This window comes from Mirounga angustirostris, unplaced genomic scaffold (genome assembly GCF_029215605.1).
Source record: "Mirounga angustirostris isolate CCGP_5_RB_7025 unplaced genomic scaffold, mMirAng1.0.hap1 SCAF_9, whole genome shotgun sequence".
NCBI lineage: Eukaryota > Metazoa > Chordata > Mammalia > Carnivora > Phocidae > Mirounga > Mirounga angustirostris.
Window position 1 is genome coordinate 5,308,622 of NW_026991717.1, and position 27,967 is coordinate 5,336,588.

At 41.3% G+C, this 27,967-nt stretch overlaps 1 protein-coding gene across 2 annotated transcripts in view; it reads left to right on the forward strand.

Moving 5' to 3' along the window:
- Positions 1-27,967, forward strand: part of IQGAP1 (IQ motif containing GTPase activating protein 1) — a 100,172-nt gene that overhangs the window by 25,059 nt on the left and 47,146 nt on the right. For both annotated transcript variants that reach the window (XM_045899360.3, XM_045899361.3), the window contains exons 3-10: positions 8,410-8,566; positions 9,948-10,025; positions 14,436-14,512; positions 20,388-20,455; positions 21,383-21,496; positions 22,076-22,254; positions 22,929-23,013; positions 27,759-27,922. In XM_045899360.3, the coding sequence (XP_045755316.1) occupies positions 8,410-8,566; positions 9,948-10,025; positions 14,436-14,512; positions 20,388-20,455; positions 21,383-21,496; positions 22,076-22,254; positions 22,929-23,013; positions 27,759-27,922 (922 nt within the window). The remainder of the gene's footprint in view (positions 1-8,409; positions 8,567-9,947; positions 10,026-14,435; positions 14,513-20,387; positions 20,456-21,382; positions 21,497-22,075; positions 22,255-22,928; positions 23,014-27,758; positions 27,923-27,967) is intronic.

A 27,967-nucleotide genomic window follows, 5' to 3' on the forward strand; every position in this document is an offset into this window, starting at 1 on the left:
GTGGGGCTCGAACTCATGACCCCGAGATCAAGAGTCACATGCCCCTCCGGCTGAGCCGGCCAGGCGCCCCTTGGCTGTATTTTATTTTGCTCTACCGTCTGTTTCTCTGGTGAGCTCACCCACCCCCATGGTGCCACTTTTCACACCTGGGTCTCCAGCCGGGTCTGTCTCCTGAGTTTTCCAGACTTGTGTTTCCACTGCCTACAGGGGGTCACCACCTGATGTCCCGTTTGTGTTTCAAGCTGAACACGGTTCCGGCATGAATTTGTCCTTCTGGCCTGCTTCTGCTGGTGGCCCCCGCCTCGTTGACTGGCATCCTCTTTCATTTAGTCATCCGGGCCACAAGTCACCACATCATCTTTTAAAATAAAGCAACATTTTGCCTTTTATAGAAGTTTCTGAAAGTTTACTAAACATGGTACATGTTGCCAGATTTTCTTCTGGAACAGTGTGAGAACGTGGGGTTTCCCCACGTATTGGACAATAGTAAGTTGCTCTTGTTCCTTTTTATCTTTGCCAGTCTGGTAGTCAAATAATGGTGTTATTGTTACTTTAATTTGCATTTCTTTGATTAGTAGTGAGATTAAGAGTTTTTCCTATAAATATGGCCCTTTACTTCTTTTGTGAGTTGCCTGTTTATGTTTCTAGATTTTTCTAGGGAAATACCTGTCATTTTTTTTTATTTCAAGCATTTAAAATGTATGTATACATATAAAGATTAGGAGATTATTAATTTCTTGTTATGTGTTGCAAATTTTCCCTCTAGTTTATCTTTTCTCTAAAGTATTTTAATTGTCCTGTGGAAGTATAACTGCTTTTTATGTAGCCAATTTATTTCCTTTTTTTTTTTTTTTTTTTTTTTTTGTAGAGCCCAGCACAGGGCCACGGGGCTTAAACTCAGGACCCTGAGCTGAGATCCCCAGTCCGTCCCTTAACTGACTTGGCCACCCAGGCGCCCCTCCCTCTTTCTTTATATCTGCTGCCATAATTTTGTTTGAAGAGGCTTTTCCCATTTCAGGATTTTACAACCATTCATCTGTATTTTTTCCTCCTTTTATCTTACTCTTCAAAATCTCTAATCCATTTTTTTAAATTTAAATTAAAAAATATTTTTAAAGATTTTTATTTATTTGAGATAGAGCGAGAGTGAGAGAGAACACAAGCAGGGGGAGCGGCAGGCAGAGGGAGAAGCAGGCTCCCCGCTGAGCAGGGAGCCCGATGCAGGGCTCAATCCCAGGACCCTGGGATCATGACCTGAGCTGAAGGCAGACGCTCAACCAACTGAGCCACCCAGGCGCCCCCCAATTTTTTTTTAAGTAAACTCTTCCCCCAACGTGGGGCTTGAACACACGACTCTGAGATCAAGAGTTGCGTGCTCCACTGACCGAGCCAGCCAGGCTCCCCTCTGATCCATTTGATGTTCAATGTCAGTAGCAAGATGTGAAGTCAGGAGCTAACTTTGCCCCCCGCCCCCCCCCCCCCTTTTTTCCAGTTGTCTGTAAAGCCTTGTCTCTCCCCCTTCTAGCCCTTAATGCCAGCTGTCTAACCAACTGTCAAGTAGGGTCAGTTTTTCCCTTGTAATTACTCATCAGTTTTCTTTCTCTTCCCACCATTGCCCTAGTCAAAGACCTTACTGGATTCCTCTGACCAACCCACTCTTCTGTTCAAAAACTTTGGTGGTTCCCACTGCCTGAGAATTAAAATTCTAATGCTCCAGATACATCTCTACCTACTCTCTACTGCAGTGACTCATCATCCCCCAAATACACCATTTGTTGTCATGCCTTTTTTTTTTTTTTAAGTAATTTCTACACCCAGCAGGGGGCTTGAACTTTCAACCCTGAGATCAAGAGTCATATTCTCTACCAACTGAGCCAGCCAGGCGCTCCTGTTTTTGTGCGTTTTTGCCCTTCATTTATGCTTTATCTCAAATCTCTCCTTTTCCCATTTTTTCACCTCTTCAAATACAGTTTATCTTATAAAGCCTAGTTCACATATCATCCCCTGTTGTAGCTAGTTGTTTAAGCATCTCTGTTCCCAGGGGGTGATCTCCCTGAAGGTGGGAACAGGCATTTAGCACATTTCATGCTGCTGATAACTGTTGCATGGTGTAGTCCATTAGAAATGTGTCCTGGGGCACCCGGGTGGCTCAGTCGGTTAAGTGGCAGACAAGATCTTGATCTGGGCTCAGGTCATGATCTCAGGGTCCTAGGATCCAGCCCTGCATTGGGCTCTGAGCTCACCCGGGAGTCTGCTTGATTCTCTCTCTCCCTCTCGCTCTGCCCCCACCACGCTCTTTCTCTGTCTCTAAAATAAAGAAATCTTCAGGGCACCTGGGTGGCTCAGTCAGTTAAGCATCTGCATTTGGCTCAGGTCATGATTCCAGGGTCCTGGGATTGAGCCCCCTGTTACGCTCTCTGCTCAGTGGAGAGCCTACTTCTCCCTCTCCCTCTGCCTGCCACTCCCCCTGCTTGTGCTCTCTCTGTCAAATAAATAAATAAAATCTTAAAAAATAATAATAAAATAAACAAATCTTAAAAAAAAAAAAGAGAGAGAGAGAAATGTGTCCTCAATGGATGTGTAGCTGTCAGAGTGGATAGGTTCAACTTTTTTGAAAGTTGATTTAAGGGGCGCATGGGTGGCTCAGTCATTGAGCGTCTGCCTTCGGCTCAGGTCATGATCCCAGGGTCCTGGGATCGAGCCCCACATTGGGATCCCTGCTCTGCGGGAAGCCTGCTTCTGCCTCTCCCACTCCCCCTGCTTGTGTTCCCTCTCTCTGTGTCTCTGTCAAATACATAAATAAAATCTTAAAAAAAAAAAGTTGATTTAAGGGGCGTGTGGGTGGCTCAGTCGGTTAATTATCTGCCTTCCACTCAGGTCATGATCCTGGGGTCCTGAAATTAAGCCCCAGGTCTCCTGGAATTAAGCCCTGGGTCAGGCTCCCTGCTCAGTGGGGAACCTGCTTCTCCCTCTCCTCCCCACTTACGCTCTCTCGCTATCTCTCTCTAAATAAATAAAATCTTTAAAAAAAAGAGAGTTGATTTGAAATATGTGTAAAACAAAGCTCCATAGAAACAGGCTAAATGTGAGAGGTAGATAAGAATTATTTATAAGAATTGTGATGTAGTTATATTAAAAACAGACTTTTATATAAGCACTCCTTTTCCACGCTAATTGTGTCAATGTCACCAGTGCTCAGTGTGTTTCTCTCTTGCTGCTTTATACAGGAAAGTCTGTTGGTGAGGTTGTGTACTGTGGTGCAGGCTGCTTCAGGAAGCACAGCTTCAGAACTTGAGGTTTTGTTAGTGTTCAGAGGTGGTAGCTATTACGGTTATTGAAGGAGGCAGTAGATTATAACAATAGAGTTTGGGTTTTAGAATCACACCAACTTGGGTTCAAGTGTGAGCTCAGCCACTTATCCGCTGGGTAATCTTGGATGGGTCACTTTTGGGAGCCCATGGTTTCCTTATCCCTAAAATAAAAAACAATAATACCACTTAATGAGGTTTTTGCAAGGATGAAGTGAGATAGTGCATTCAAAGTATTTAGCTTTATATCAGCCAGGTGGTGTTAGATTCTTTTTTCATGTTATTTATGTTGAAAACGAGCCATTTTTATTTTATTTTTTTAAGAGGGAGAGAGAGATGGGGGAGGGGCAGAGGGAGAAGCAGACTCCTTGCTGAGCAGGGAACCCGACCACGTGGGGCTCCATCCCAGGACCCTGGGATCATGACCTGAGTCTAAGTCAGATGCTTAACCAACTGAGCCACCCAGGCACCCTAGGTTTATTTACTTTTTAATTTTAGCTTTATTGTGGTATAATTAACATATAAAATTGTAGGGTATTTAAAGTGTACAAAAAAATAAAGTGTACGTTGTGGTAATTTGTTATATGTATACATTATGAAAGGTTTAGGTTTTGTTTTGTTTTTGTGAGAACATTCAAGTTCTTACTCTCTTGGCAAATTTCAGTTACACAAACATGGTGATCAACAACAGTCACCATGTTTTACATTAGAGCCTCAGACCTTATCCTCTTTTTTTTTTTTTAAGACTTTATTTATTTATTTGACAGATAGAGCCAGGGAGCACAAGCAGGGGGAGTGGCAGAGGGAGAAGAAGAAGGAGGCTCCCCGCTGAGCGGGGAACCAGATGTGGGACTCGATCCCAGGACCCTAGGATCATGACCTGAGCTGAAGGCAGACGCTTAACCATCTGAGCCACCCAGGCGCCCCAGACCTTATCCTCTTACAGCTGAAAATTTGTACCCTTTTGCCAACCTCTCCCTATTTCCTTTACCCCTTACCCCATGGCAACTACTTTTCGACTGTTTCTATGAGGTTTTTTTTTTTTAGATTTTATATATAAGCAGTTATATATACGCATTATACCCAGTATAATGCCCACGGGTTCATCTCTGTTGTCACAAATGGCAAGATTTCCTTCTTTCTCATGGCTGAATGATAGGCCAGTGTGTGTGCATTTGTGTGTGTGTGTGTCACATCTTCTGTATCCATTCATCTGTGGATGGGCACTTCTCTTGTTTCCTTGTCTTGACTATTGTGAATAATGCTGCAGTGAACATGGGAGTGCAGATCTCTCTTTGACAGCCTGCTTTCATTTCCTTCGACTGTACACCCAGAATTGGGATTGTTGGATCATATGCAGTCCTATTTTTAATTTTTTAAGGAGCCTCCACATTTCTCCTTCCTGGCTGCACCAGTTTACACTCCCACCAGTAGTTACACGGGTTCTCTTTTCTCCACATCTTTCCCAACCCTTGTTGTCTCTTGCCCTTTTGATGGCTGTTCTAATAAGTGTGAGGTGATGTCTCATTGAGGTTTTGATTTGCATTTCCCTGACGCTTAGCACCTTTTGTGTGTCTTCTTTGGAAAAATGTCTATTCAGTTCCTCTGCCCATTTGTAAATTGGATTGTTTGGTTTTGTTGCTGTTGAGTTGTATGAATTCTTTATATATTTTGGATATTAACCTTTTATCAGATACGTGATTTGCAGATACTTTCTTCCATTTCACAGGTTGCCTTTTCCTTTTGTTGATGCTTTCCTTTGCCCATGCAGAAGCTTTTTAGTTTGGTATAGTCCCACTTCTGTTTATTTTTGCTTTTGATGCCTTTGCTTTTGTTATCAAATCCAAAAATATCATTGCCAAAACTGATGTTAAGGAGCTTACTTCCAATATTTTCTTCCAGGAGTGTCTGGTTTCAGGTCTTACTTCGAGTGTAATCCATTTTGAATTGATTTTTGTGAATGGTGTAATGTAGGGATCTGTGCATAGATTTATTTAAAAATGTATTTATAAAGCAAGGGGCACCTGGCTGGCTCATTTGGTAGAGCATGTGACTTGATCTCGGGGTTGTAAGTTTCAGGCCCACATTGGTTGTAAAGCTTACCTAGAAATAAAATCTTTAAAAAAATGTATTTATAAAGCTAAATTAAATGCTTACGTTTTATAAGGAAGCTTTGTGTCTGAGTTGAAAATCAGTGTGGACTTAAAGTTAAACTAAAATACTTAAAACCCTCTTTTGTGGACAGAATGTGGAGAGATACTAGACTTTTTCCTGTATGGGATATCTCACACTTTGCCCTGTTTATTCCGCCCTGTGGGGCTCAGCCCTGTTAGGTTTTTGGAGTGACGTGGTAAGAGCAACAGTGGTCTAGTGAAGAGGATTCTTAACTGGGAATCAGGGTCTTGTTATTCTGCCTTTGCCACTAACTAGTAGTTGACCTTGGATAGATAGACCTTATACTTGTAAAATGAGGGAGTTGTACAAGTAGGTATAGCCTTTGGGTAAGCTTTTGAACAATAAAAAAAGTTTCTTTAATGTTTAATTTTTTTATTTGGAGTTAGACTTCTAAGGTCCTTTCCTTAGGAATTAATTCTAAAGACATGCACAGAGATGTTCCTTGCGGTGTTGTTTAATAGTTGAAACTATTTGGACGTGACCTGAGTCCAACATAGGTGACCAGTTAAGCGCTTGGTAGGATTTTTGTGTAACTTAGTCTTCAGAAATTATATAATAACATGGAAAATATTCATAAAATATTGAGAAGTATCTAATAATTTTCTCTAATGTATACATATTATTATTAAAAAACAAAACCCAAAACAAAGAGATTTGCCCTAGAAGTGCTTTAAGTTCCTGGCTATCATCTTGTGATTCTATGGTTTAGTGTCAGAGGGGGAAATCTCAGATGGGCTGTGGAGGACAGAAAGGAGGGTTTGTTGTATCTTCTTGGGATTATAGTAGAATCTAGACTTCTGCTAATATTAAAAAATTAGAGTAACATAGCACCCTACTTAGTACTCTTAATTTTTCGAAGCAATTTGGTCCTGATTTTACTTACTTTATTTTTTTTTAACTTATTCTTATAAACGAACCAGGTGATACTCTGTTGTGAGACAGAGGTCACCACCCTGTGTGTGGTAATTTGGGGGCAGTTTTGGGTTTGGGGCCGCTGAAAGACACTTCTGTATTTTGCCTCTTTATTCTAGCTCTCCCTTACCCCTTTTCAGCAGATCACAGTTGGCTCTTCTTCTTCTGGCCTGACATTTCTGTGATGTGCAAGGTATCCTGTTCCACTGTACAAAACTTCTAAGTCTAGCTGTTAATCAGGACTGTTTCACAGCAGTTTGCCTAGAGAAGGCGCAGATAAAGGCTTGTGGGAGATGTCACCCTGTGGCCCTCCCTTTTACTTTGATTTTCATGTAATGATCTCAGAGGAGAACCGAAATGCGTTTGGTAACTAGCTCTGACTCAAGGCAAAAGCATGCACTGTGCTGTTTATCCATAGTCTTCCCTATATGTTTACCTTGTTTTGAGGAGAAAATAAAATAATTTTTTCCTCATTACATGGTAAAGGGCTGTTTTTGGCTTAGACTGCAGTTGCTCTAGGTTTGTTTCTGTTAATGAGAACACAAGTTAGACTGTCCCCTGAGAGCTGGGGTTTTCAGCAGCTGTTTGCCATATCCTTTTTAGCAATAAAATATTGGAGGGCTGATTATAGAAGATGTATCCTTGGACTACAACTGTTTTCCATACCAATGACCTACATTCTTTTCCACATTGCCCTTCTGGTCTTTGGGCTCTTGCAGAGGTTTGGATTTTGTAGCTCTTACCAGTTGGTTTCTAATTTAACTACTATGGCAACTCTTCTGGAAAACTCATTTGTTGTCCCCCCGCCCTGCCGTGATCATTTAAGTTCTATGACCTGGAAGAAAAGCCAGAGGTAAAAACTTGTATCATCGGGTATAGGGAACAATCAGAAAATTCTCTGGCCCATGCATACACCCAGCCAGTATTTATTTAAATACATACTATGACTATTTATAGAACTTGAGAGACACAGGGAAATTGTTCCTTTTCCTTATACTATGTTGTAAAAATTCTGAGCAGTAATCTCAGTTTGGGAAGTTAGAATTAATACAAGAAAATCTATTCTGAATTATAAAAGTAACAATTTCTAGAAATATCATAAATCTAAGGTCTGCTGTATATCCTTCAAGCAATTTATTAATACAAGAATTACATAAAAATGCATACGGGGCGCCTGGGTGGCTCATTCAGTTAAGCATCTGCTTTCAGCTCAGGTCATGATCCTGGGGTCCAGGGATTGAGCCCCACATCAGGCTCTCTGCTCAGCGGGGAGTCTGCTCCGCCGCGCGCCGCCCCCCCCCCCGCTCTTGCTCTCTCTCAAATTAAAAAGCAAAGTCTAAAAAAAAAAAATCGCCTTAAATGATTTTTAGTTACCTACATTTCTATTGGTAGAAAATATATGCAGATGTGTGTTGTTTATCTTGGGCCTCTGTTCTGGGGGAAAATACAGTTTTCTTTTCCCCCTTTACAGCCTCCTCCCCCATCTCTGAAAAACACCCATTCATTCTTACTGCTTCCATTGGCATTTCCTTCCCTATTTTAGCTGAGATAATTGACTATTCATGTAATCCCCGAACAGCCTTAAAATCTGAACCTAGAAATTCTCTGTGGATTCTGAAACTGGAAGAGAAAATACATTTAGATTTTTGAACAGTTGAAGTGCTGGCTTCAGCTACACATGGCTTTCCTTAGGGGGTTCTGTGCAGGAGTGACTTAGGGTTAGGGCCTGAGGTTTCTGGGCAGGTGGGGTGGGGAGCCAGCTGGTTCTGCTGCTGCAGGGGAGGAAAGCAGGGTAGAGAAGAAGGTGGCCTTGATGCTCGGGAATTTTCCTAAGTTCCCCACTTCTGAGATCTGACTGGGTCAGGACAAGGATGTGTGTGAAATTGGATCTTAAAAGAGCGTCGCTTATGTGGAACTTAAACTCCTGCAAGGAGAATAGAAATGAGGCTCAAAATCTCTTAAGGAGGGGATCTGACCTTCCCTCTCTCCTCCTGTCCTCTCCGCTTTTGTGCAGGTGGATGGAAGCATGCCTCGGGGAAGACCTGCCTCCCACCACAGAGCTGGAGGAGGGGCTGAGGAATGGGGTCTACCTCGCCAAACTGGGAAACTTCTTCTCGCCTAAAGTGGTGTCCTTGAAGAAAATTTACGATCGAGAGCAGACCAGATACAAGGTGAGGCCTTCCCTGCTTGGGGCTTAAATTTCCATAAACTTAAAAGAGAAAGTTAGTGGACTTTATCCCGTACCAGAGTTATTGAGAAATATGTATGAGTGTGTTTGTTCATCAAAATGAAACACCTGGCAGAGTGGAGAAGGTATAGTAGTAAAAGGTGGTGTCTGTATTTCTGATACAATTCCTGTGATGGTGTATGTCTAGAAATCTTCATGGTCCTTGATGATTTTGTTTTATTTCTTAGAAGGTAGAGGAAGTAACTAGGGGGAAATTACAAGTTTAATTTTAACCAAGCACTGAGATCCGTTGGCAAATTGAAAGCAATAGCAATGCAACTTTAGGGGAAGAAAAGGTCCCTCTGTGATATTAAAATTCGAGGTAAATTGGGAAAGCAATCCAATTTCAGGAAATTGAGGTAAGTGAGAGGCTTTGATTCTTGTGGCCCAGGGCCCTGAAAAAGAAAAATGAAGTTGGGATGTTGACAAGGACCAAAATCTGTTGTGGGGGAGCTTTCCTATGAGCAGCTATTTGGAAAAGGATGAGCGTAAAAGATAGTGGAAGCTTGTAAAACCAAGAGTAGATGTGAGCGGGTTGACTGTAGGAGTTGGGCCAGAACTTGGAATGAGCTAAGGATAAAGACAGAATCAAAAGAGGTTTTTATGTTTTATGTTTATATTCAAAGGACAACCAGGAAGATGTAGGTCCTCAACCAAAATGAACATCCCAAAGAGAAACTTTCTTTTCTTTCTTTTTAAATTTTTTTTTTTAAAGATTTTATTTATTTATTTGACAGAGAGAGACCCAGCGAGAGAGGGAACACAAGCAGGGGGAGTGGGAGCGGGAGAAGCAGGCCTCCCGCTGAGCAGGGAGCCCAATGCGGGGCTCGATCCCAGGACCCTGGGATCATGACCTGAGCCGAAGGCAGATGCTTAACGACTGAGCCACCCAGGCGCCCCGTGTCAGTTTGTATTTTCTACATGCCAGATACCACCCTGAGTGCTTTACGTACATCTTCCCATTTCATCTTTACAACACACAGGTAGAGTAGGTGTTAGAGAGGACGAAGCTCAAAGAGGTGAAGCAACTTGCTCAGTGTCACCAGTAGATGGCCAAGCCAGGGATTGAATCCAGGATAATTGAATTCCAAAGATCGTGTTCTGTAGAGCATATTATACAGGAAGATTCTCCAGATGGTTCTCAAGTGAAGGGAGCTGAGATGTGGATTTGGCTTTTTAGAATTGGAAGATGAACATAATGCTATAGACCTTCAATTTAAGGGGACCTTGCAAAGTCTTGTAAGGAAACTTGTGCAAAGAGAGTCTTTATTTGGTATGCGCTGCAGTATTGCCGACAGCGCCTAATTGTCTCTTACTTGTTCTAGGCAACCGGCCTGCACTTCAGACATACTGATAACGTGATTCAGTGGTTGAATGCCATGGATGAGATTGGATTGCCTAAGGTAACCTACGTGGTCCTCAGAGTTCCGGCTTAGATTCGGCTATTAGTTCTCATTCTGCCTGTAGAATTATTCTCAATTGAATCTTTGATGATTTTCTTTCTTTTTTTTTTTTTAAGTACTAAAGGATCTCTTTCTTCTGTTTGTTTTAGGGAATAGTTTTGTTCTTTCTCTTTTTCCCTGCTTCACCTCACCCTAGAGAAATTCCCTATGATGTCATTGACTTTTACTACATCAAATGGTAGACTTACATTAAAAATCACATGCCGTGAAACCCACCTTTTTAAAGTATACAAGTCAGTGTTTTTATTTTATTTATTCACAAAGTTGTTACATTAAAATTTGACTTTAGGAAATATTTTAAAAGTGTCATTTTCCAGCTGCAGAATACTCCTATCTGTAAGAGAGCATGATGGGCTATTGTTTTATGTTTCAAATTGTAGACGCAATATGATGGCAATTACTTCTCATATCTTGTTTTGGTGACAGCTGTATTCTCTGTTTTTTAAAATGTCTTTCTTGAGGTGCAATTGGTATGCAGAACCTGCATGAGTATTTGGAGTGAGTGTGTATCCTCCAGTGTTCTGCTCAGGAGTTTATTTTATTCGGTGCCACTCTTAGTGAAATTGCCATCTCCAGTCTCCGCAACCGCCCCCCCCCGGTCCTATCCTGAACCCTCAAGGCCTTCCTATATTGTCACCTCCTAGAGGCATGGACATCTTGTTTGTTTTCCATATCCTTTGACTTGAGAATTCTACGTGTAGGAATTTATCCCACCCCCCATATCAGACAAGCCCGAAAATTTCAGCATTGCTTCGAATAGAAGAAATTGATGGCAACCACATGTCCCTTCAGTGGGGGCATTAACTGTGCTGCAGCCAGGCGGACACTCGTAAGCCATTAGAAAGGGGGACACGAATCTTTATTGACAAATGCAGTTGTCTGGGAGGGGTGAGGTGGGGGGAAAACCCAAACAGGCTAAGGTTATAAGAGTTTGTGCTCTGGCGAAGGTGAGATCGCTATTTGTACGTGAAAGTGAGTATTCTTGGGAAAAGTCTGTAAGGAGATAGTAGTTTTCATTTCTGTGTGATGGGATTAAGGGGCAGTTTTTATTTTCTTTATAACTTCCCGTAGAGTCTGAATTTTTGTAACCAAAGAAAGATTGAAAAAAGTGAGTTGGGGAGGATCAGAAAATGGCTAGAATCACTGGGAGGTGAACATTTGGTATTTAGCATAAGTGCCGAGCTCAGTTTTGCAGATCTGTGTTTTGAATTGAGTTAAATCCAGAGCCAAGTCTTTGCAGAAGACTAGCCTTTGTCCTCTTTTTTTCAGAGCAAAGTGCTGAAGCTCTCTTCCTCACACTGGTAGGTTTGAGAATTAGGCCCACACATGTCAGGAAATGCAGTGTGTCAAGTTCTTACAGCTACTTGGCCTTTCTGTGCACCTGTATCTTCTTGTACCTGTTCCTTACGTATGCCTGATGGGCAATGATGATTTAACCTCTTTAAAATGGTACGAAGAGCTTTGTTAATATGTGCTATTACTAGTAGTATTGTTACTTCAAAATGCTTTTTTAATGATTTAATTTTACTACTTTTCTTGTTTACTAATGATAGTATATTGTCCTGGACCACAACTGCAACAAACATAGACTTCCCTAAAGGCTTTCAGGGACAATAGGGCTATCATGGTTATCAGCCTTGAAATGTCTACCCTACATGATTTAGGTCCAGAAGACTTGAGTAATGTGGACTAAAGATACTTAGCCTAAAAATTGTTGCCCATAATATAACGTAGGATATGTAATTGACCATACATATATAGTGTTCACAGGGATGTCTTCCCTAATATTTTAATATGGTACATATAGGCTAATTATAGAAACTTAATGTTGTAAGTTTTTGGTTCTTCTCCCTTTTGTCTTTTTATTATAATCGGTCCTGTTGGCCACCTCTTCCAGGAAATATTTTGTGATTTTTGACTTTGACTTTTTTTTTTTAAGATTTTATTTTATTTATTTATTTATTTTAAAATAAGATTTTTTATTTTTATTTTTTTTAAGATTTTATTTATTTATTTGACAGAGAGAGACACAGCGAGAGAGGGAACACAAGCAGGGGTAGTGGGAGGGGGAGAAGCAGGCTTCCCGCAGAGCAGGGAGCCCGATGCGGGGCTCGATCCCAGGACCCTGGGACCATGACCTGAGCCGAAGGCAGACACTTAACGGCTGAGCCACCCAGGCGCCCCTAAGATTTTATTTATTTATTTTTTTAAAAGATTTTATTTATTCATTTATTTGAGAGAGTGAGAGGGGGAGAGAGCACATGAGAAGGGGGGAAGGTCAGAGGGAGAAGCAGACTCCCCGCCGAGCAGGGAGCCTGATGTGGGACTCGATCCCGGGACTCCAGGATCATGACCTGAGCCGAAGGCAGTCGCTTAACCAACTGAGCCACCCAGGCACCCCTAAGATTTTGTTTTTAAGTAATCTCTACACCCAGTGTGAGTCTCGAACTCACAACCCAAAGATCAAGAGTCACATGCTGTCCCGACTGAGCCAGCCACACACCCCTTGACTTTCATTTTTAAATCGTTTTCAGTCTGCTCAACTACTCCTCCATCTTCCTCGTGTGTTCTACCTCCCATAATCCTAGTGGTGGGGGTTCCTTAAGATGCAGTCCTTATTTAACTACATTCTTATTCTCATGGTTTCAGTTATTTTGAAGACTGCTATAAGATAAACACATTGTCTTCGCATGGCTGCTGGACTGTTCTTGGATAGTTTTCTATTAGCTAGAATTCCTCCCATCTGAAAGTAAACCTTCCTTTTCCCCCAGGTGAACCTCCCTTCCTCTATACTAAATGGTAGCCTGTCCTCATTTCCCCAGTCACCCCGTCTCAGAATCTTGAGGTTACCTTGAACTCCTAAATGGCAGTTATGCTCTAAGCCTTCCTCATGTATTTGAAATGTTTCTTTTATCTATTGAAAGAGGTTATCAGCCTATCTCCTTAGTTTCAATTTCTCCACAATTCAATGTACCCTGTGTCCTGTCTCCAGTCAGATCTTCCTGAGCTCTGTTTTTATCCTTGGCTCCAGAGCTAGGACTTCTCTGGGCCCTGCATATCAAGTTCAAACTTGTCTGACTTTCAAGGTCCTCATAATCTGATTGCATCCTACCCTACCCAACCATATTTTTCTTTTACTTTCTAAAATGTATTCTGTACTGTTTTCGGGAAGGGTGGCTCAATGCGACTGTGATCTTTACCTTTCAGGAGATGATGGCATTTCCGTCTTGGAAAGTGAGCATGCAGAGTTTGAAAAATTATCAAAAAAGACGATTCTGGTACATTCCATCTCTCGAGGGCGGCGGTTCGGGCTCTAACAGGCACACGGTGCTACAGGACTCTTCCTACTGCCTTTCACTGCTCATCCAGATTCTTCTGACAGCCTCAAAGTTCAGTCTTTCACTTCCCCAGACCACTATCACCTTATCTCCCCCTAAATTATAGAATGAATTGTGTGGTGCCACATCACCATGAAGACAGATCTTGAAATTCAAGATTATACCCAGTCTAAATCTACTATGCTCCTATTCAACCTCATTCATTAATTCATTAAATGTAGAACCCCTTCCGTGATCTTGGCTCTGGGCTTGGCATTGAAGATATGGCAGTGAACTGCATAGACCTGGCCCCTGCCTTCATGTAGCATGTAGTCAAACAGATAATACACAAGTAATTGATTATTTGTGGCAAGTGCTACCCAGGAGAACCGCCGGTCTTCCACATTCCCACACATGTCCTCTATTTCATCTACTTCATCTGTGTATCTTTTCTCTTCTCCCAAGCATGTAACACATTTCTTTAAAAGATTTTATTTTTAAGTAATCTCTGTATCCAGTGTGGGGCTCAGACTCATAACCTGGAGATCAAGTTGCACACTCTGTCAACTGAGCCAGCCAGGTGTCCCTGCATAAAACACATTTTAGTATTTTGTAGCTTTTTTTCAATGTCTAAATGTAGTAGTTCACACAACCCAAAGCATCTAAGTAAATGTTCATTGTTGAGTTATTTCTGAGTCTAGTCATGGTAGACAGTAACTGGGCAGATGGCAGTCCTTCACAGCTTCCTACATTTGCCATTGATTTAAACTGCACGAGAGCTGGGTGTCATCCGCCCATGTCTGAGTGCAGTAAGCAAATCACTTTCACATACCTGCTTTTCCAATTTGTGCTTTTTATTCTGTTTTATAGCATTTTATTCCTTGCATTACTTAGGATGAATTGTCTGTTCCCCCTAATGAAGTTACTTGCTGAATGCCAATAATGTTTTCTAATTGTTTTATTTGTATAATTAGTGATTGGTGAATGATCCAGTGGATGGATACCTTACTCTGCTTCTTTTATTCCTCCTCAGATTTTTTACCCAGAAACTACAGATATCTATGATCGAAAGAACATGCCAAGATGCATCTACTGTATCCATGCACTCAGGTAATCAGATTTTCTTGGTAAAATAAACAGTGTACGTAGACACACAGAACAGATTGCTAAATTGCCAGAGGTGGGGACTTAGGGGTGGGCGAAATGGGTAAAGAGGGTCAAAAATTACAGACTTCCAGCTATAAAATAACTAAGTCCTGGGGGTGTAACGTACTGCATGGGGATTTTAGTTAATAATGGTGTGGTGTAGGCTTGAAAGTTGCTAAGAGAGTAGATATTAAAAGTTCCCAGTATGGGGTGCCTGGGTGGCTCAGTCGGTTCAGCATCCAATTCTTGGTTTCAGCTCAGGTCGTGATCTCAGGATCCTGGGATCAAGCCCTGAATCAAGCTCCCCACTCGGGGGAGTCTGCTTCCTCTCTCTCTCTCTCCCTCTGTTCCTTCCCCCACCCCACCCGAGCACACTCTCTCTCTCTCTCTCTCTCAATTAAATATATCTTTAAAAAAAATTTCTCAGCACAGGGCGCCTGGGTGGCTCAGTTGGTTAAGCGACTGCCTTCGGCTCAGGTCATGATCCTGGAGTCCCGGGATCGAGTCCCGCATCGGGCTCCCTGCTCAGCGGGGAGTCTGCTTCTCCCTCTGACCGTCCCCCATCTCATGCTCTCTCTCTCTCTCATTCTCTCTCTCAAATAAATAAATAAATAAAATCTTTAAAAAAAAAAAAATTTCTCAGCACAAGAAAAAAATCCGTAACTCTGTGTGGTGATGGATGTTAGACGTTATTGAGGTGACCATTTTGCAATATATACATATATTAAATCATTATGTTGTACACCTGAAACTAATATAATGTTATATGTCAATTTTATCTCAATTTAAAAAAAAAGGCAGTTTAGGAATATCCTCGAAATTGAATGCATAGCCTTTTGTCCATGGTATAACAAAAAAGTTCTTGCATTAGCTTCAGGATTTCCGAATAGAATAGGATACTGTTGTCTTAACAAAATGGTGAGAAGCAGCTGTGTTTTTCTAGGGAGTAGGGAGAAGGGATTTATTTATCCCCGTAATAGCAGATAATTTGGCTCTGAAAACATAGTATAGTCTTTCATTGTTGATCTAGTATTTCTGTGAACTGTGCATTTCAGCTGGGATGTAGTTTCTTCCTTTTTAATTAAAATCTCTTAACAATTACAAGAAAGTATGTACATTTCAAAACTTTCACTGTTTACTGTTTTGTCACAAGCCAGTAGCTGAATTACAGAATACACTCACCATGTCTTAATACTTTAGTAGTATAATTAAATTTTATCAACATCTTCAAATAATGCCTTCAACTATCAAATGGTTGATTTTTAATTTATTTCGTTTTCTAGGTCCTCACCAAGCCAGTTTGTTAAGTAATGTTTATGCCAAACAAATATGATAAATAAGAATGAAACAAAGTATAGTTTTTTCATAATTTCTTAGTAAATTTTGAAGATGACTTAATTTCAAGCCCTTGGCTCCTAGAATCAGCAAAGTACTGTATTGGAAGGAAGAGGCGATCTGTGTGGAGGGAGGGTGGGGTTCAGTAGATACGATAGCACCATACCAGAGTGGTACAAATTTACCTGATGTCCATAGGGCTAAACGAGAAGGTGGTAGAAGTGAGCAGGACATGCTGATGGGGTTTCTTTGCCGGGCTGCCCATTTTATAAGGCATCCTGTATGTATGCTTAATAAATGTTAATTATATATATGAATATATTTATCATATTGACCTGTGAAAACCCTTGTTGTCTCCAGTTCGATAGAAAATGTGCCAGACCCTTGGATCCCTGGAACCCGTGTGAAACCCACAAAAGAAAAAATGTAGCTGAGGACTAGTGCATAGCCACACTCGTCTGCCTTTGGTTCATTCTTGCCTGAATGCCCTTTTACTCCCTAGTTTAACCCACATTCTGCTCCAGCTGCTACTGTGGAACGCCATGTTCTTGGACGCCTTCTTTTACTTTTTCTCCCTGAGACAGAATTAGCTCTTTCCCATCTCTGTGCTCTTCTAGTAGTTGCACATACCTCTTACTTCAAGTATAGGGTTTTTGCATCCTCCTTGGGTTATTTGTTCTTGTTGCTTGCTTTCTGTGGATTCCTTGGAGGAAGACCGATTTCTGTTATTTGTGTCTCTAGTGCTTAGACGCCTCGCTGTAGTAGGTAGTCAATAAATGTGTCAAAATCATACATTGTAACAAATCTTCCTTCTCCTTCTCTAGCTCAGGGGATATTTTCTGCCCTATAAATGAAAAAAGGAAATGGTGCTTTCTTTTATCAGAGGACTCTTCATGTTTGTCTCAGCGTATCCAGTCAAGTTTTAATTCAGTTCCCACCTTCTTGTTGAGGTTTTGTGATTTCCAGTGACTCCCGCTCATTCCTTTGTCTAAACTCCTGTGTTTCTTTGTTTCTTAGTTCTATTGTTTCTTTCATATGTTTACTGTCTTTCTCTCTATTACATCATTAGCCTCTTAGGGACAGAGGTCATGCCTTACATTTCTTTTCCTTCCCTCCAAGGTATATGGCATAAGGTTGGACAAACAAGAGTAACATAAGAATTTTTCAAAAATACTTAGCAGTGGGTGGTATCTAGGGGAATGTTCAGACTGTAGCAATTTCAAATGTATGTGTCTTAGCCAAAATCAGATTACTTCTGAGTATTGTGATGGGCTCAGTGTTAACAGTGAGGTTTGTCTGTATTGATAACCTTGTGAAGGTTGTACCTACCATGGATATCTGCACTGGGCCAGCAAGGGGCCGGGCCGGTGGAACTCCTCTCTGGGCGATCCGCAGCCATGGCTCTCTGCAGCGGCACCTGGCTCCCAGGCCCCCAAAGCCTCTGAACTGGAGATAAAGAATTAACCGTGCCTTTCTCAGAATCGGAAAGGGAGGAAGTCTGCTGTTGTTACTCATTTCTCTTCACTGTGCAGTGTGTTCTGGTTGGTCATTTATGATTTCTTTCCTCCCCGGAGTGTTTTTCCTGAAGCGTCGGCAGCCGTTGATATGTAGGCAGTTTGTACGTGCTTGGAGCCTCGTCTTCACCGTATAGGACAGGACAACAGTGCTCCAGGCAGGCGCCCACTTCACTGTGTGCGGTGGGCCCCGTCTCCCATCTGGATTTGCAGCGACAGAAAAACCTCATCTCCCTGTTTTCTACCTTCCTTCCTTCCTTCCATTCCACCCTCAGATAAGACCCCAGTTCTTTCTTTCTTTTTTTGATTAATTATTTTATTTATGCGAGAGAGAGAGACAGAGCACAAGCAGGGATATTGCAGAGGCAGAGGGAGAAGCAGACTCCCCGCTGAGCAGAGAGCCCGATGCGGGGCTCGATCTCAGGACCCTGGGATCATGACCTGAGCCGAAGGCGGATGCTTAACCGACTGAGCCACCCGGGCATCCCAAGACCCCAATTCTTTATTATTATTTCATATATATTTGTATACTTTATTTCCATTTCCTCTGAGGTTTTATCTTTTTAAGAACTGATTTTGGGGTTAAATTGGCCCATAATCCTATATCTTAAATTCAAAAGAAATGTAAAAGCTGAAAATTATATTTGTTTGGTTCCAACTCATTTGTTGGCAAAATCTGATCAGAATTAATTGAAGTTATTTAGAATAATAGTCTGCTTACTGTGATTATGTGTATGTTTCTCTGCAGAAAAGTAATGTATTTATTTAGAGGCACTGCCTCAAGGCTTGCTGGCGTGTTTTATAATCCTGTATATACTTAAGTAAACAGACATGATATAATACTGTGTATACTATAACACCTTTCTAATATCTGAGAAATCCTAAATTCATATCTGGCCCAAAGAATTTAGATCAGGGATTGTGGACTGTATTAGATTCTGTTTCCTAAGCAACTGCTATGTTTGTGTTTACGAGCCTTTATTAACAGTCTTTGAGATCAGCATAGTGACTTCTTCCAGGTTACTCTGCAGGCAGCAAAGATAATAGGAATCCACAGCCACCTTTTCCCCATTGCTACTTTTCCCCATACAGCTCTGGTGGGAAAAAAGAAAAGAAGAATGAACCTGAGCTCAATCACAGGCTGACTGTTGTAGGCACCTATCAGTTTTATTTGTAAGTGTAGGGAGAACAGGAGCAAAGAATGGACAGGGGTGTTTACTGGTAGGATTGAAAGTTTCAACTTTGAGGTTGAGTACTGTCTCAGTTCTGGGCCACAGGGTCTGAGTGGCCATTGTGGTTATATTCATAACTCCAGCAGCTCCTTAAAATAGTCCCAATAATTGAGATAAAAGAAAGATGGTGCCTGGGTCTTAGCTTCTCCTCTACTTTATTCATATCAGCCAGGGATATCATAAAAACTTTATTTTACCATCAGAAGATCTTAAAAACGAACTCACTCTTCTTGGGCTTGTAAAAGTGACATTCTTGAAATTTCGTAAAGCGTGGCAGCCACTTTGCTCTTTCCAAGTAGAAATAAAAGAGGGTTCCTGAAGAAAAGTATTCTTACTAATTTGGAATGCAGGTGGGACATATTATGTGGGTGAAATAATATATATAATAGGGACATATGACAGGTATAGAATGTTATTGGCTATTTTGCTTTGGAAATTTTGTTGAATAGATTTAAAATCTTTTGAGAGAGAAACTTTATATAGTTCCATTTTGAGCATTTAACTCTAAAAAACACTTAATCATATACAGATGATTCATACTTGTACTTACCTGAGAAAATAATTAGCTACTCTGAATGTATAAATTCGAATGTATTTTCAGAATACTTGACGTTTTTTAGATTATACATTTGTGTTTATACAATTTAAGTTCTGATCAGTTCTGTGAATGCAGTATACATGATCCATATTTGTGTTTAGATCAAACTGAGGTTTATAGATTATTTGCAAAAACTGTAGGTCACTCTGTTGAGTTACTGTGATTTCTTTCTTAGGCGTTTTTTTATTTATTCCCTTATTGCTAGGCCGTCAGTGTCTTGCTCGTGTCCATCCCTGTCAAGTACATGTCTTTTTTTTTTTTTTAAGATTTTATTTATTTATTAGAGAGAGAGACAGCGAGAGAGGAAACACAATTAGGGGGAGTGGGAGAGGGAGGAGCAGGCTTCCCGCCAAGCAGGGAGCCCGATGGCAGGGCTACCCTGGGACCATGACCTGAGCCGAAGGCAGACGCTTAATGACTGAGCCACCCAAGGCGCCCCTGTTAAATACACTTCTCATTTGTTGGTTATGATCTGCTAGGTCCTTAGAATCCAGTTAAGCGAATTCACGCTTACAGATATTTACTTATCCATCTGTCCATCTGTGAAATGTTAATATTTATTAATATATGCCAAGTTCCGGGTAGACATTGGTGAACAAGACTTTTATTCCTGCCTTCATGAGATTTAAAGTCAAATAGATTTCTTTTTTTATTTAAACAGTAAAGATACATAATGTTTGTTTAAAATTCATAAATTACCTGAACTATTTCCGTCACTAATATGAATTCAGTTTAAAGAAGACTTTTTATTTGAATCATTTTCATGACAGTGTTATAAATATCTTGTTAGTTAAAACTTATTGATCACAGGAAGGTGGACAGAAGTGAAGATTTCTCCAGTTAGATTAATTATATTCACATGTATGTTAACATCTAATTACACACTGGATTTGTACCAGAACTGGGACTCGAACTTGTGTCTTCTGATTCCCAGTCCAGTGCTTTTTGCATTGCATTATGTGACTTTTTAGGACAATATTATGTAAAACTAAGAAAAGGTTCTGAGATAAAGTACGGTAACTGCAAAGGGGGGAAATATGGTAGCATGCAGGGATATGTTCAGAATGTTTGTTCTTTATGCTGACTTTCCCCGTTAATCTAAGAGTAGCAGCTAGGTGCAGCTGGGAGGCCTAACTCTTTTTGCATATCGTGTCTTCTAGTTTGTACCTGTTCAAACTGGGCCTGGCTCCTCAGATTCAAGACCTATATGGAAAGGTTGACTTCACAGGTAAGGAGTTACAAACTTGGCAGGAAATGCTTGATTTATGTGGAAATAGCCTGGAGAGTCAACAATACCAATCTTAAAGACATAGGGCTTTAAAAACACTCTGGCAACAGAGATCAAAGAAGTATAAGTAACTTGCTTCTCCTATGTGCATTGAGAAGACCACTAAACTTGGAATTTCAAACTTTGTTCTCTCATTTTAGCAAGTACCTACGGTGGTCAAAGCTAGGGTGACAATTGAGTAATTAAAAAATTTAGCTTTTTTACCTTATTCTGTGTGTATTTGCTATTGTCAGATGCTTGAAGAGATGGGAGCTTGGGGAGAAAAAGAACAGTAGTAATATTGGTTAGGGGTAATATAGATTCAAATATTTTGAACTGGTCATTATTTTGTAGGCTTGGGAATTTTAAATTTAATAAAACTTTTATCTGTGACGTTTTTCCTTCTGGGGAAGTTGTTCACCAGACCTGGGGCAAAGGGCCAAACTTTACATGTTGTTTTATCATTTGGCTTCCTGCCTTGGAAGCAAAATAGTTTAATAGCGGCTAGTGACTTGGCGTGTAAAGACATCTGGCTGGCTTGTGGGTCACTTGTTGCTGAGCTCCCTTCAAAGCTGCTCCATTTGGAAGTTCATTGTAGAAAATGCCAGAAGGAGCAGTTTTGAGAAACTCTTTTCTGTAGGGCTGTTTCTCATGTTATACTGAGTTTTGATGCTCTTGATAATAGTAATAATAGTTAATGTCTACTGAGTGTATGCTTTGTGCCAGGTGCTATGCTCAGTGCTTTCCGTATATCATCTCATTAAATCCTCATAATCCTAGGAGGTAGCCACCACTTTATCCCGTTTTGTAGTTGGGGAATCTGTTTCCTTCTCTGAGTTCTGGAAAGGTGCTTAACTTGCTCACCTGGGTCTCCATCTTTTCCTGTAGAAGAGGAAATCAACAACATGAAGATTGAACTGGAGAAGTACGGGATCCAGATGCCCGCCTTCAGCAAGATCGGGGGCATCCTGGCTAACGAACTCTCAGTGGATGAAGCCGCATGTAAGCAGAGAGAAATTTTGTGGGTTCACATGGGATTGTTGCCACTGATCAGTAGTGGATACTATGATGGTCCTGGACGTTAGGAATTTTGTTAGCAAGCTTAGGTCGGTAGAGGTAGTTTAACACTGCTGCGGGCTTCTGTGCTATTGTTATTTGGAAGTAAGTGAGTGATTTCGATGAAAATAAAAGCATTGAGAAAGTGAGTTCTACATTTCAGTGCCTCTTTGGATTTCTTTTTTTTTTTTTTTTTAATGGTACTTACATGATGAATAAGGGTGAACATTTCCATAATATCTGCTCTTTGCAAGGCTCTTTAACGAATATTTCCCTGTGAGATTCCAAACTCAGCATCCCAGACATGGGATCACAGGGAGAGCTTTGGCCTTTGCGCATCCAGGAAGAGACTAGGTTTACAGGATTCAGGAAGCCATTCCTCCAACCCCAGTCATCTTTTCTCTATCAAAACGAGCCTTTTCCTGCAGTAGGGGGTTATGATGTTGTTCTGGATATGTCATGTACATCCCTTACTCTGTATAACCCCAGTGTTCTATGTTTTGAATTTTTTTTTTTTCTTTTTAGTGCATGCTGCTGTTATTGCCATTAATGAGGCTGTTGACCATAGAATTCCAGCTGACACATTTGTGGCTCTGAGAAACCCGAATGCCATGCTTGTAAATCTCGAAGAGCCCTTGGCTTCCACATACCAGGATGTGCTTTATCAGGCCAAGCAGGAGAAAATGACCAACGCTAAAAACAGGGTAAAAATGGAACATTTCTTCTTTCTAATTGATTTATATTCTTTCATTGTTTGATAGGACTCCATTTTTTAAAATCCATTTTCTTGAAGTATAATTTACACACAGTAAAATTTACTCATTTTACATGTATGGTTTGATAGGTTTTGACAAACGTGTGTGGTTACAAAACCATCATCCCCCAAGTCCCAGGTCCTTCTTCATAGTCGGCCTCTACTGCCCTCCACTCCCCACCCTTGGCCCCAGGCAACTTCCAGTCTGAACAGATCCCTATATTTACCTTTTTAAGAATTACATATAAATAAAATGGATTTACACAGTATGCAGTCTTTGGTATTAGATTCCATTTTGACTTTTACTTTATTCTTGAATTTTGTGCACAGCAATGAGAAGTTCTGAGATCTGGACCTTGGGGGTGCCCGTTCTGCTCAGGTCTGAGGCAAGGATGCAGGCTCCCGAGCGAGCAGGGCAGGGTTCGCCCGTGCTTCCGCTTGTGCCCAACTCTGGAAGCACTCTTGGGCTTGTCATTAACAAGTGGATCTGCTTTTGTGTTTTTAGTGAAGAGTTGTGTAGCACCCTTCCTCTTTGTTCTCTCATGGTTGTGGGAGGAGTATAAGTGTTTCTGAGGTCTTCCTAGAGACCTGAACTGATTTATTACACTTTTTATTCATCTTCAGACAGAAAACTCTGAGAGAGAAAGGGATGTTTATGAGGAGCTGCTCACTCAAGCTGAAATTCAAGGCAATATAAACAAAGTCAATAGTAAGTATGTCCCTTAGTTGGGTACCTGCGGGGATGTTACAGAATAATGGGAGTGTTGATCTATTTTTATTTTTATTTTTTGAAGACTTTACTCATTTATTTGTCAGAGAGCACAACCAGGGGGAGTGGCAGGCAGAGGGAAAAGCAGGCTTCCCACTGACCAAGGAACCCAATGCAGTACTTGATCTCAGGACCCTGTGATCATGACCTGAGCTGAAGGCAGACGCTTAACTGACTGAGATACCCAGGTGCCCCTAAGTTTGTTTTAGACATTAGTGGATTTGTTTAGGAACTATTGCTTACTACTGTTTTTTTGTGTTCATATATCTTCTGTTTCAGCTGCTGTCATCCTCAGGCAGGCCCTCCCTCTATTTGCTCATCTGCTGTAGCTTCTGGGCTCATTGTTGGCTAACTTCACTGTTTTACCCTGTATTAAAACACTTTAAAAAAATCTAAATAGGGATTTTATTTTTCCTTATTTATTTTTTTTTAAGTAGGCTCCATGCTCAGCCTGGGGCCCAACACGGGGCTTGAACTCATGACCCTGAGATCAAGACCTAAGCTGATATCAACAGTCAGATGCTTAACCGGCTGAGCCACCCAGGTGCCCCCACTACTATTGATATTTTTATGCATATCTTTAAAAACATATTTAAACAAAAATGAGATTATACCATTCTACTGAGTCTTGTATGTATGTGTTATATACTTTGAGGAATTAAATGTCTCGAAAGTGTCATTTTCATTTTGTCACTCTTCCGCTAAAGAACCTGCCTGCATTGGTTCTTCATCACTTGCCGGACAAAACGCAGACCCCTAGCCTAGGGGAGTTTTTTATGCATACAACTCTCTATACAAACTCATTTGCCTAATTGTCTCCCATATTCACTCTGTTCCTTTCATGACTCAGGAAAGAGTCCCTCTCTGGAGTGGCTCAGACCAGGAACTTGGTCTCTTGGCTTCTTACTAATAGCTTTGTGGCATGGGACCCCTGTGGCCCAGACTTGTTCTGCAGATGGTGAGGTAATGCATGTAAATTGCCTGGTATTTAGTGAGTACTCAGTAAACATTAGCATTATCATAGCTTTTGCTAATCGTGTATTCTCAGTATAATGCCCTCATCCCTTATCTCTTACCTGACCCAAATTACACAGTCATTCACGGTCCAGCTCAATTCTCACCTGCGCCCATTCCAGCTCTCCCATGGCATTTATAAACCAACTACCTAATTTTCTACGCAATTACATATTGTCTTCTATTGCTTGCCTATGTTTCTGACATCTCTATAAACTCCTTCTAGTACAGATTACTTAGGAGTTCTGCTTCTTTTGAAATCCCTGTAATTCCTAGTGTAATGGTTAGACCCACCAAAAGAACTAAAAAGCTTATTTGATATCAACCAGGTTTGACCTTGTTTTGCTCAAGATAATAATTACAATAGTAATAGTAATCCTTGTCCTCTCTGTTCATTGGGAGGTACTAATTCTCCCTTGAACCAATACTTGGAATAACTAGAGAGACTTTATAAGATTTTACGAACTCCGTATGATCAGGGGCTCTAAATCCTGACCAGGAGTCTTTGTATTCTGTTCCATTCTGGTTCATTTAAGATAATGGTTTTCTGAACGGAGTAATAGTTCCATTCACGTATGGGTGATGTGTTGTGCTGTATCTGTATGAATATTTAAGCCAGCAATATTTGTCTCTGTGAGAAGGAAGTCCGGCATGTTTCCTGCTGCGCACACTGCATAAAACACTCTTTGTTTTAATAAGGTGTTTTTTTCCTACTATGTTGTTTAGGATTTTTTTTTTTAATTAATTTTTTTTTTTTTAAGATTTTATTTATGTGACAGAGAGAGATAGCGAGAGCAGGAACACAAGCAGGGGGAGTGGGAGAGGGAGAAGCAGGCTTCCTGCCGAGCAGGGAGCCCGATGTGGGACTCGATCACGGAACCCCGGGATCATGACCTGAGCCGAAGGCAGACGCTTAACGACTGAGCCACCCAGGCGCCCAAGGATTTTATAACCGTCGTAGCTTTACCTGGCTAAGTCTGTGAGAGTCAGTTATAAAACTGTGGGGGAAGAGACATAGCTGTATGTTTTTAAAGTGTTCCATTCAGGGGCGCCTGGGTAGCTCAGTGGGTTAAACATCCAACTAGGTCTCAGGTCATGATCTCAGGGCCGTGAGATTGAGCCCTGTGTTGTGCTTGAGATTCTTTCTCTTCCTCTCCTTCTGCCCTTCCCTCTCCACTCCTCTCTCTCTAAAATAAATAAATGCTTCTTTTAAAAAAATTCCCTCAAGTAGCTTTCAACGTGGTAGCGAAGATAGACATGCAAATGAGTAATTTCAGGGCAACTTGCTTAGAACAATGTATCAAAGATGTATGAGGTACAGTCATAGAAAAAGACAGGAATAATGTCTTTCCTTGGAGGTTTGTATAAGAACCTTCACTGGATGGGGTGCCTGGGTGGCTCAGTCGTTGAGTGTCTGCCTTCAGCTCAGGTCATTGTCCCAGGGTCTTGGGATCAAGCCCCACATCGGGCTCCCTCCTTGGCGGGAAGCCTGCTTCTCCTTCCCCTACTCCCCCTGCTTGTGTTCCCTCTCTGTCAAATAAATAAATAAAATCTTTTAAAAAAAGGAAGGGGTGCCTGGGTGGCTCAGTCGTTAAGCATCTGCCTTCGGCTCAGGTCATGATCCCAGGGTCCTGGGATTGAGCCCCACATCAGGCTCCCTGCTCAGCAGGAAGCCTGCTTCTCCCTCTCTCACTCCCCCTGCTTGTGTTCCTTCTCTCACTGTGTCTCTCTCTATCAAATAAATAAAATCTTAAATAAAAACAAAAAACCTTCACTGGATAGATAAGGTGAGGATAAGGCAGGATTCCCCAGAGAGTGACAGTCTTTTCCTATTCGTAGAGCCAAGTCTGAAGCAATAGAAAGTTGTGTACTAGGAAGATAAGGGAACTTTAGGTCCCGGGAATTATCTTAACATAATTGCAGATAAGATTCTTTCCCTGAGGGTATGAGAACCAGAATTGAAGCCCCTGCCCCGGGAGAAAGCTGCAGGCCCAATAGCTAAAAATGAGAGTAAGTGTTTATTTACTTTTTTTGTAGAACACAGAAAACTAGTTAAAGCTTAGTGGAAGGAAGTATTTAAATAATGTTCTAAGCTTTATCATCTTTATAGTGTGAATGTCATGTTTATTTAAATATTTCCCTATTTATGTAGTAAGTATGCTTCTAGTAAAACCATAATCGACTAGATGCTTTTGTAGATAGATAATCTGAGATTCTACCTCGCATACCTAGAAAAAGCCTGGTTGTTTACCTGTATTGTTTCTTTTCCGTCCCCACTCCTGTAAAAGCTCCACCGAGACAGAGAGCATTTGTTTTGTTCACAGCTGTTATTTGCTGCACAAAGCTGGTGCTCAGTAAATGCTGTTGAGGGAATGGATGATTAGTTGGCTAATGGTCACATGGACCGACTCAAGGAGCCTTCGCCTTGGTGTGGTGATGAGTTAGCTGAACTGCAGGTGTAATCATTGGAGAGGAGTGAATAGTCTCTCAGGAGTCTACAGTGAGACTACAAATCCAGAGATTTAAAACTTTCCTTTTAACACTTTATATTTCTTTTTCTTTACTAACATTAAAACATTTAAAATTTTTAAGTGCTGCTATGCCCCAAATATTTTTATTTTTAGTATGTTATTATTGATTTGTTTTGCTACTTTGGTGATAAAATCAGATCCCTTGGGTGGAGCATGGAGGGAGAACTCTGTTTTCTCTTATAAAAATAGGGAAACTGAAAATAATACAGTAATGATGACTTGCCAGTGGCTATTATTTTTGAAGTCAGAAAATACCTTATTCTGACTGCCAACCTAATACCTTATTTATTTTGCAATATACAAAGTGCTTTCATGTATGTGATTTCGTTTGATCTTAACAACACTGTGAGGAACGTGTCTTTATTGTTTTCAGATGAAGGAACATCTAGGTTTTCACTGCCAGATGTTAAAAGACCTTGTATGACCTCAGGTTCTATGACTAGAAGTAGAGTGTATTGAGAGGGTGTAGGTAGCCCCTACCATTCCCCGCGGTCAGACCACCCTTGCTAACTGGGCCCTCACTGTCCTGGTGGAATGTGTTCAGGAGGTAGCAGGGTAATGAAGGGATTCAGACTGATGATATTAAGAAGGAATGAAGGCTCTTTAGTCTGGGGTGGACTGTCAGAGGGAAAGAGGGACTGGATGTTTTCAAGCGTCAACACTAGGGTGAAAGCTTTCACGATTTTGTTTTTGTTTTGTTTTGTTTTTTTAAGCAGAATTGCTCAAAGATGTAGTAAATTGCTGTGGGAGGAACCTCCTCCTGTTCGGTAGTTTCATCTAGACAATAACTTGGCGTTTAGAGGGCACTTAGACATGCATTGGTTTGGATTGGCGCCTCTTATATTGCTACCCCATATTGGTGCCAAGGTGTCTACATCTGGAAGCTTTTTAGTAGGCCTGAGCCATGATCTAGGAATCTGTTAACTGATGAACAGCCCGGCTGGGGGCCCCTGGACTTGAGGACTTTAAGGTTCTCCTCCAATCCCAAGATCTTGTGCTTCCATGATATTCCAGAATAAAGGCCATCTGATCTATATTTCCCTCATCTGAAATTGAGTTTGGTTTTGGGGAAGGAAAAGTATTCTAGGCTGTGATGCTCACAAAGTGTTTTCATAAGCTGTGGCCTTTTCCTCTCCTCAGCCTCTTCTGCCTTAGCAAATGTGGACCTGGCTTTGGAGCAGGGCGTGGCACCGGCCTTGGTCAAGGCCCTGCAGTCTCCAGCTCTGGGCCTTCGAGGGCTGCAGCAACAGAACGGGGACTGGTACCTCAAGCAGCTCCAGAGTGATAGGCAGCAGAAGAGACAGGTAAAAGTATGGTGGGCTGAACCCAGGGGCGTTCCCATATATCCA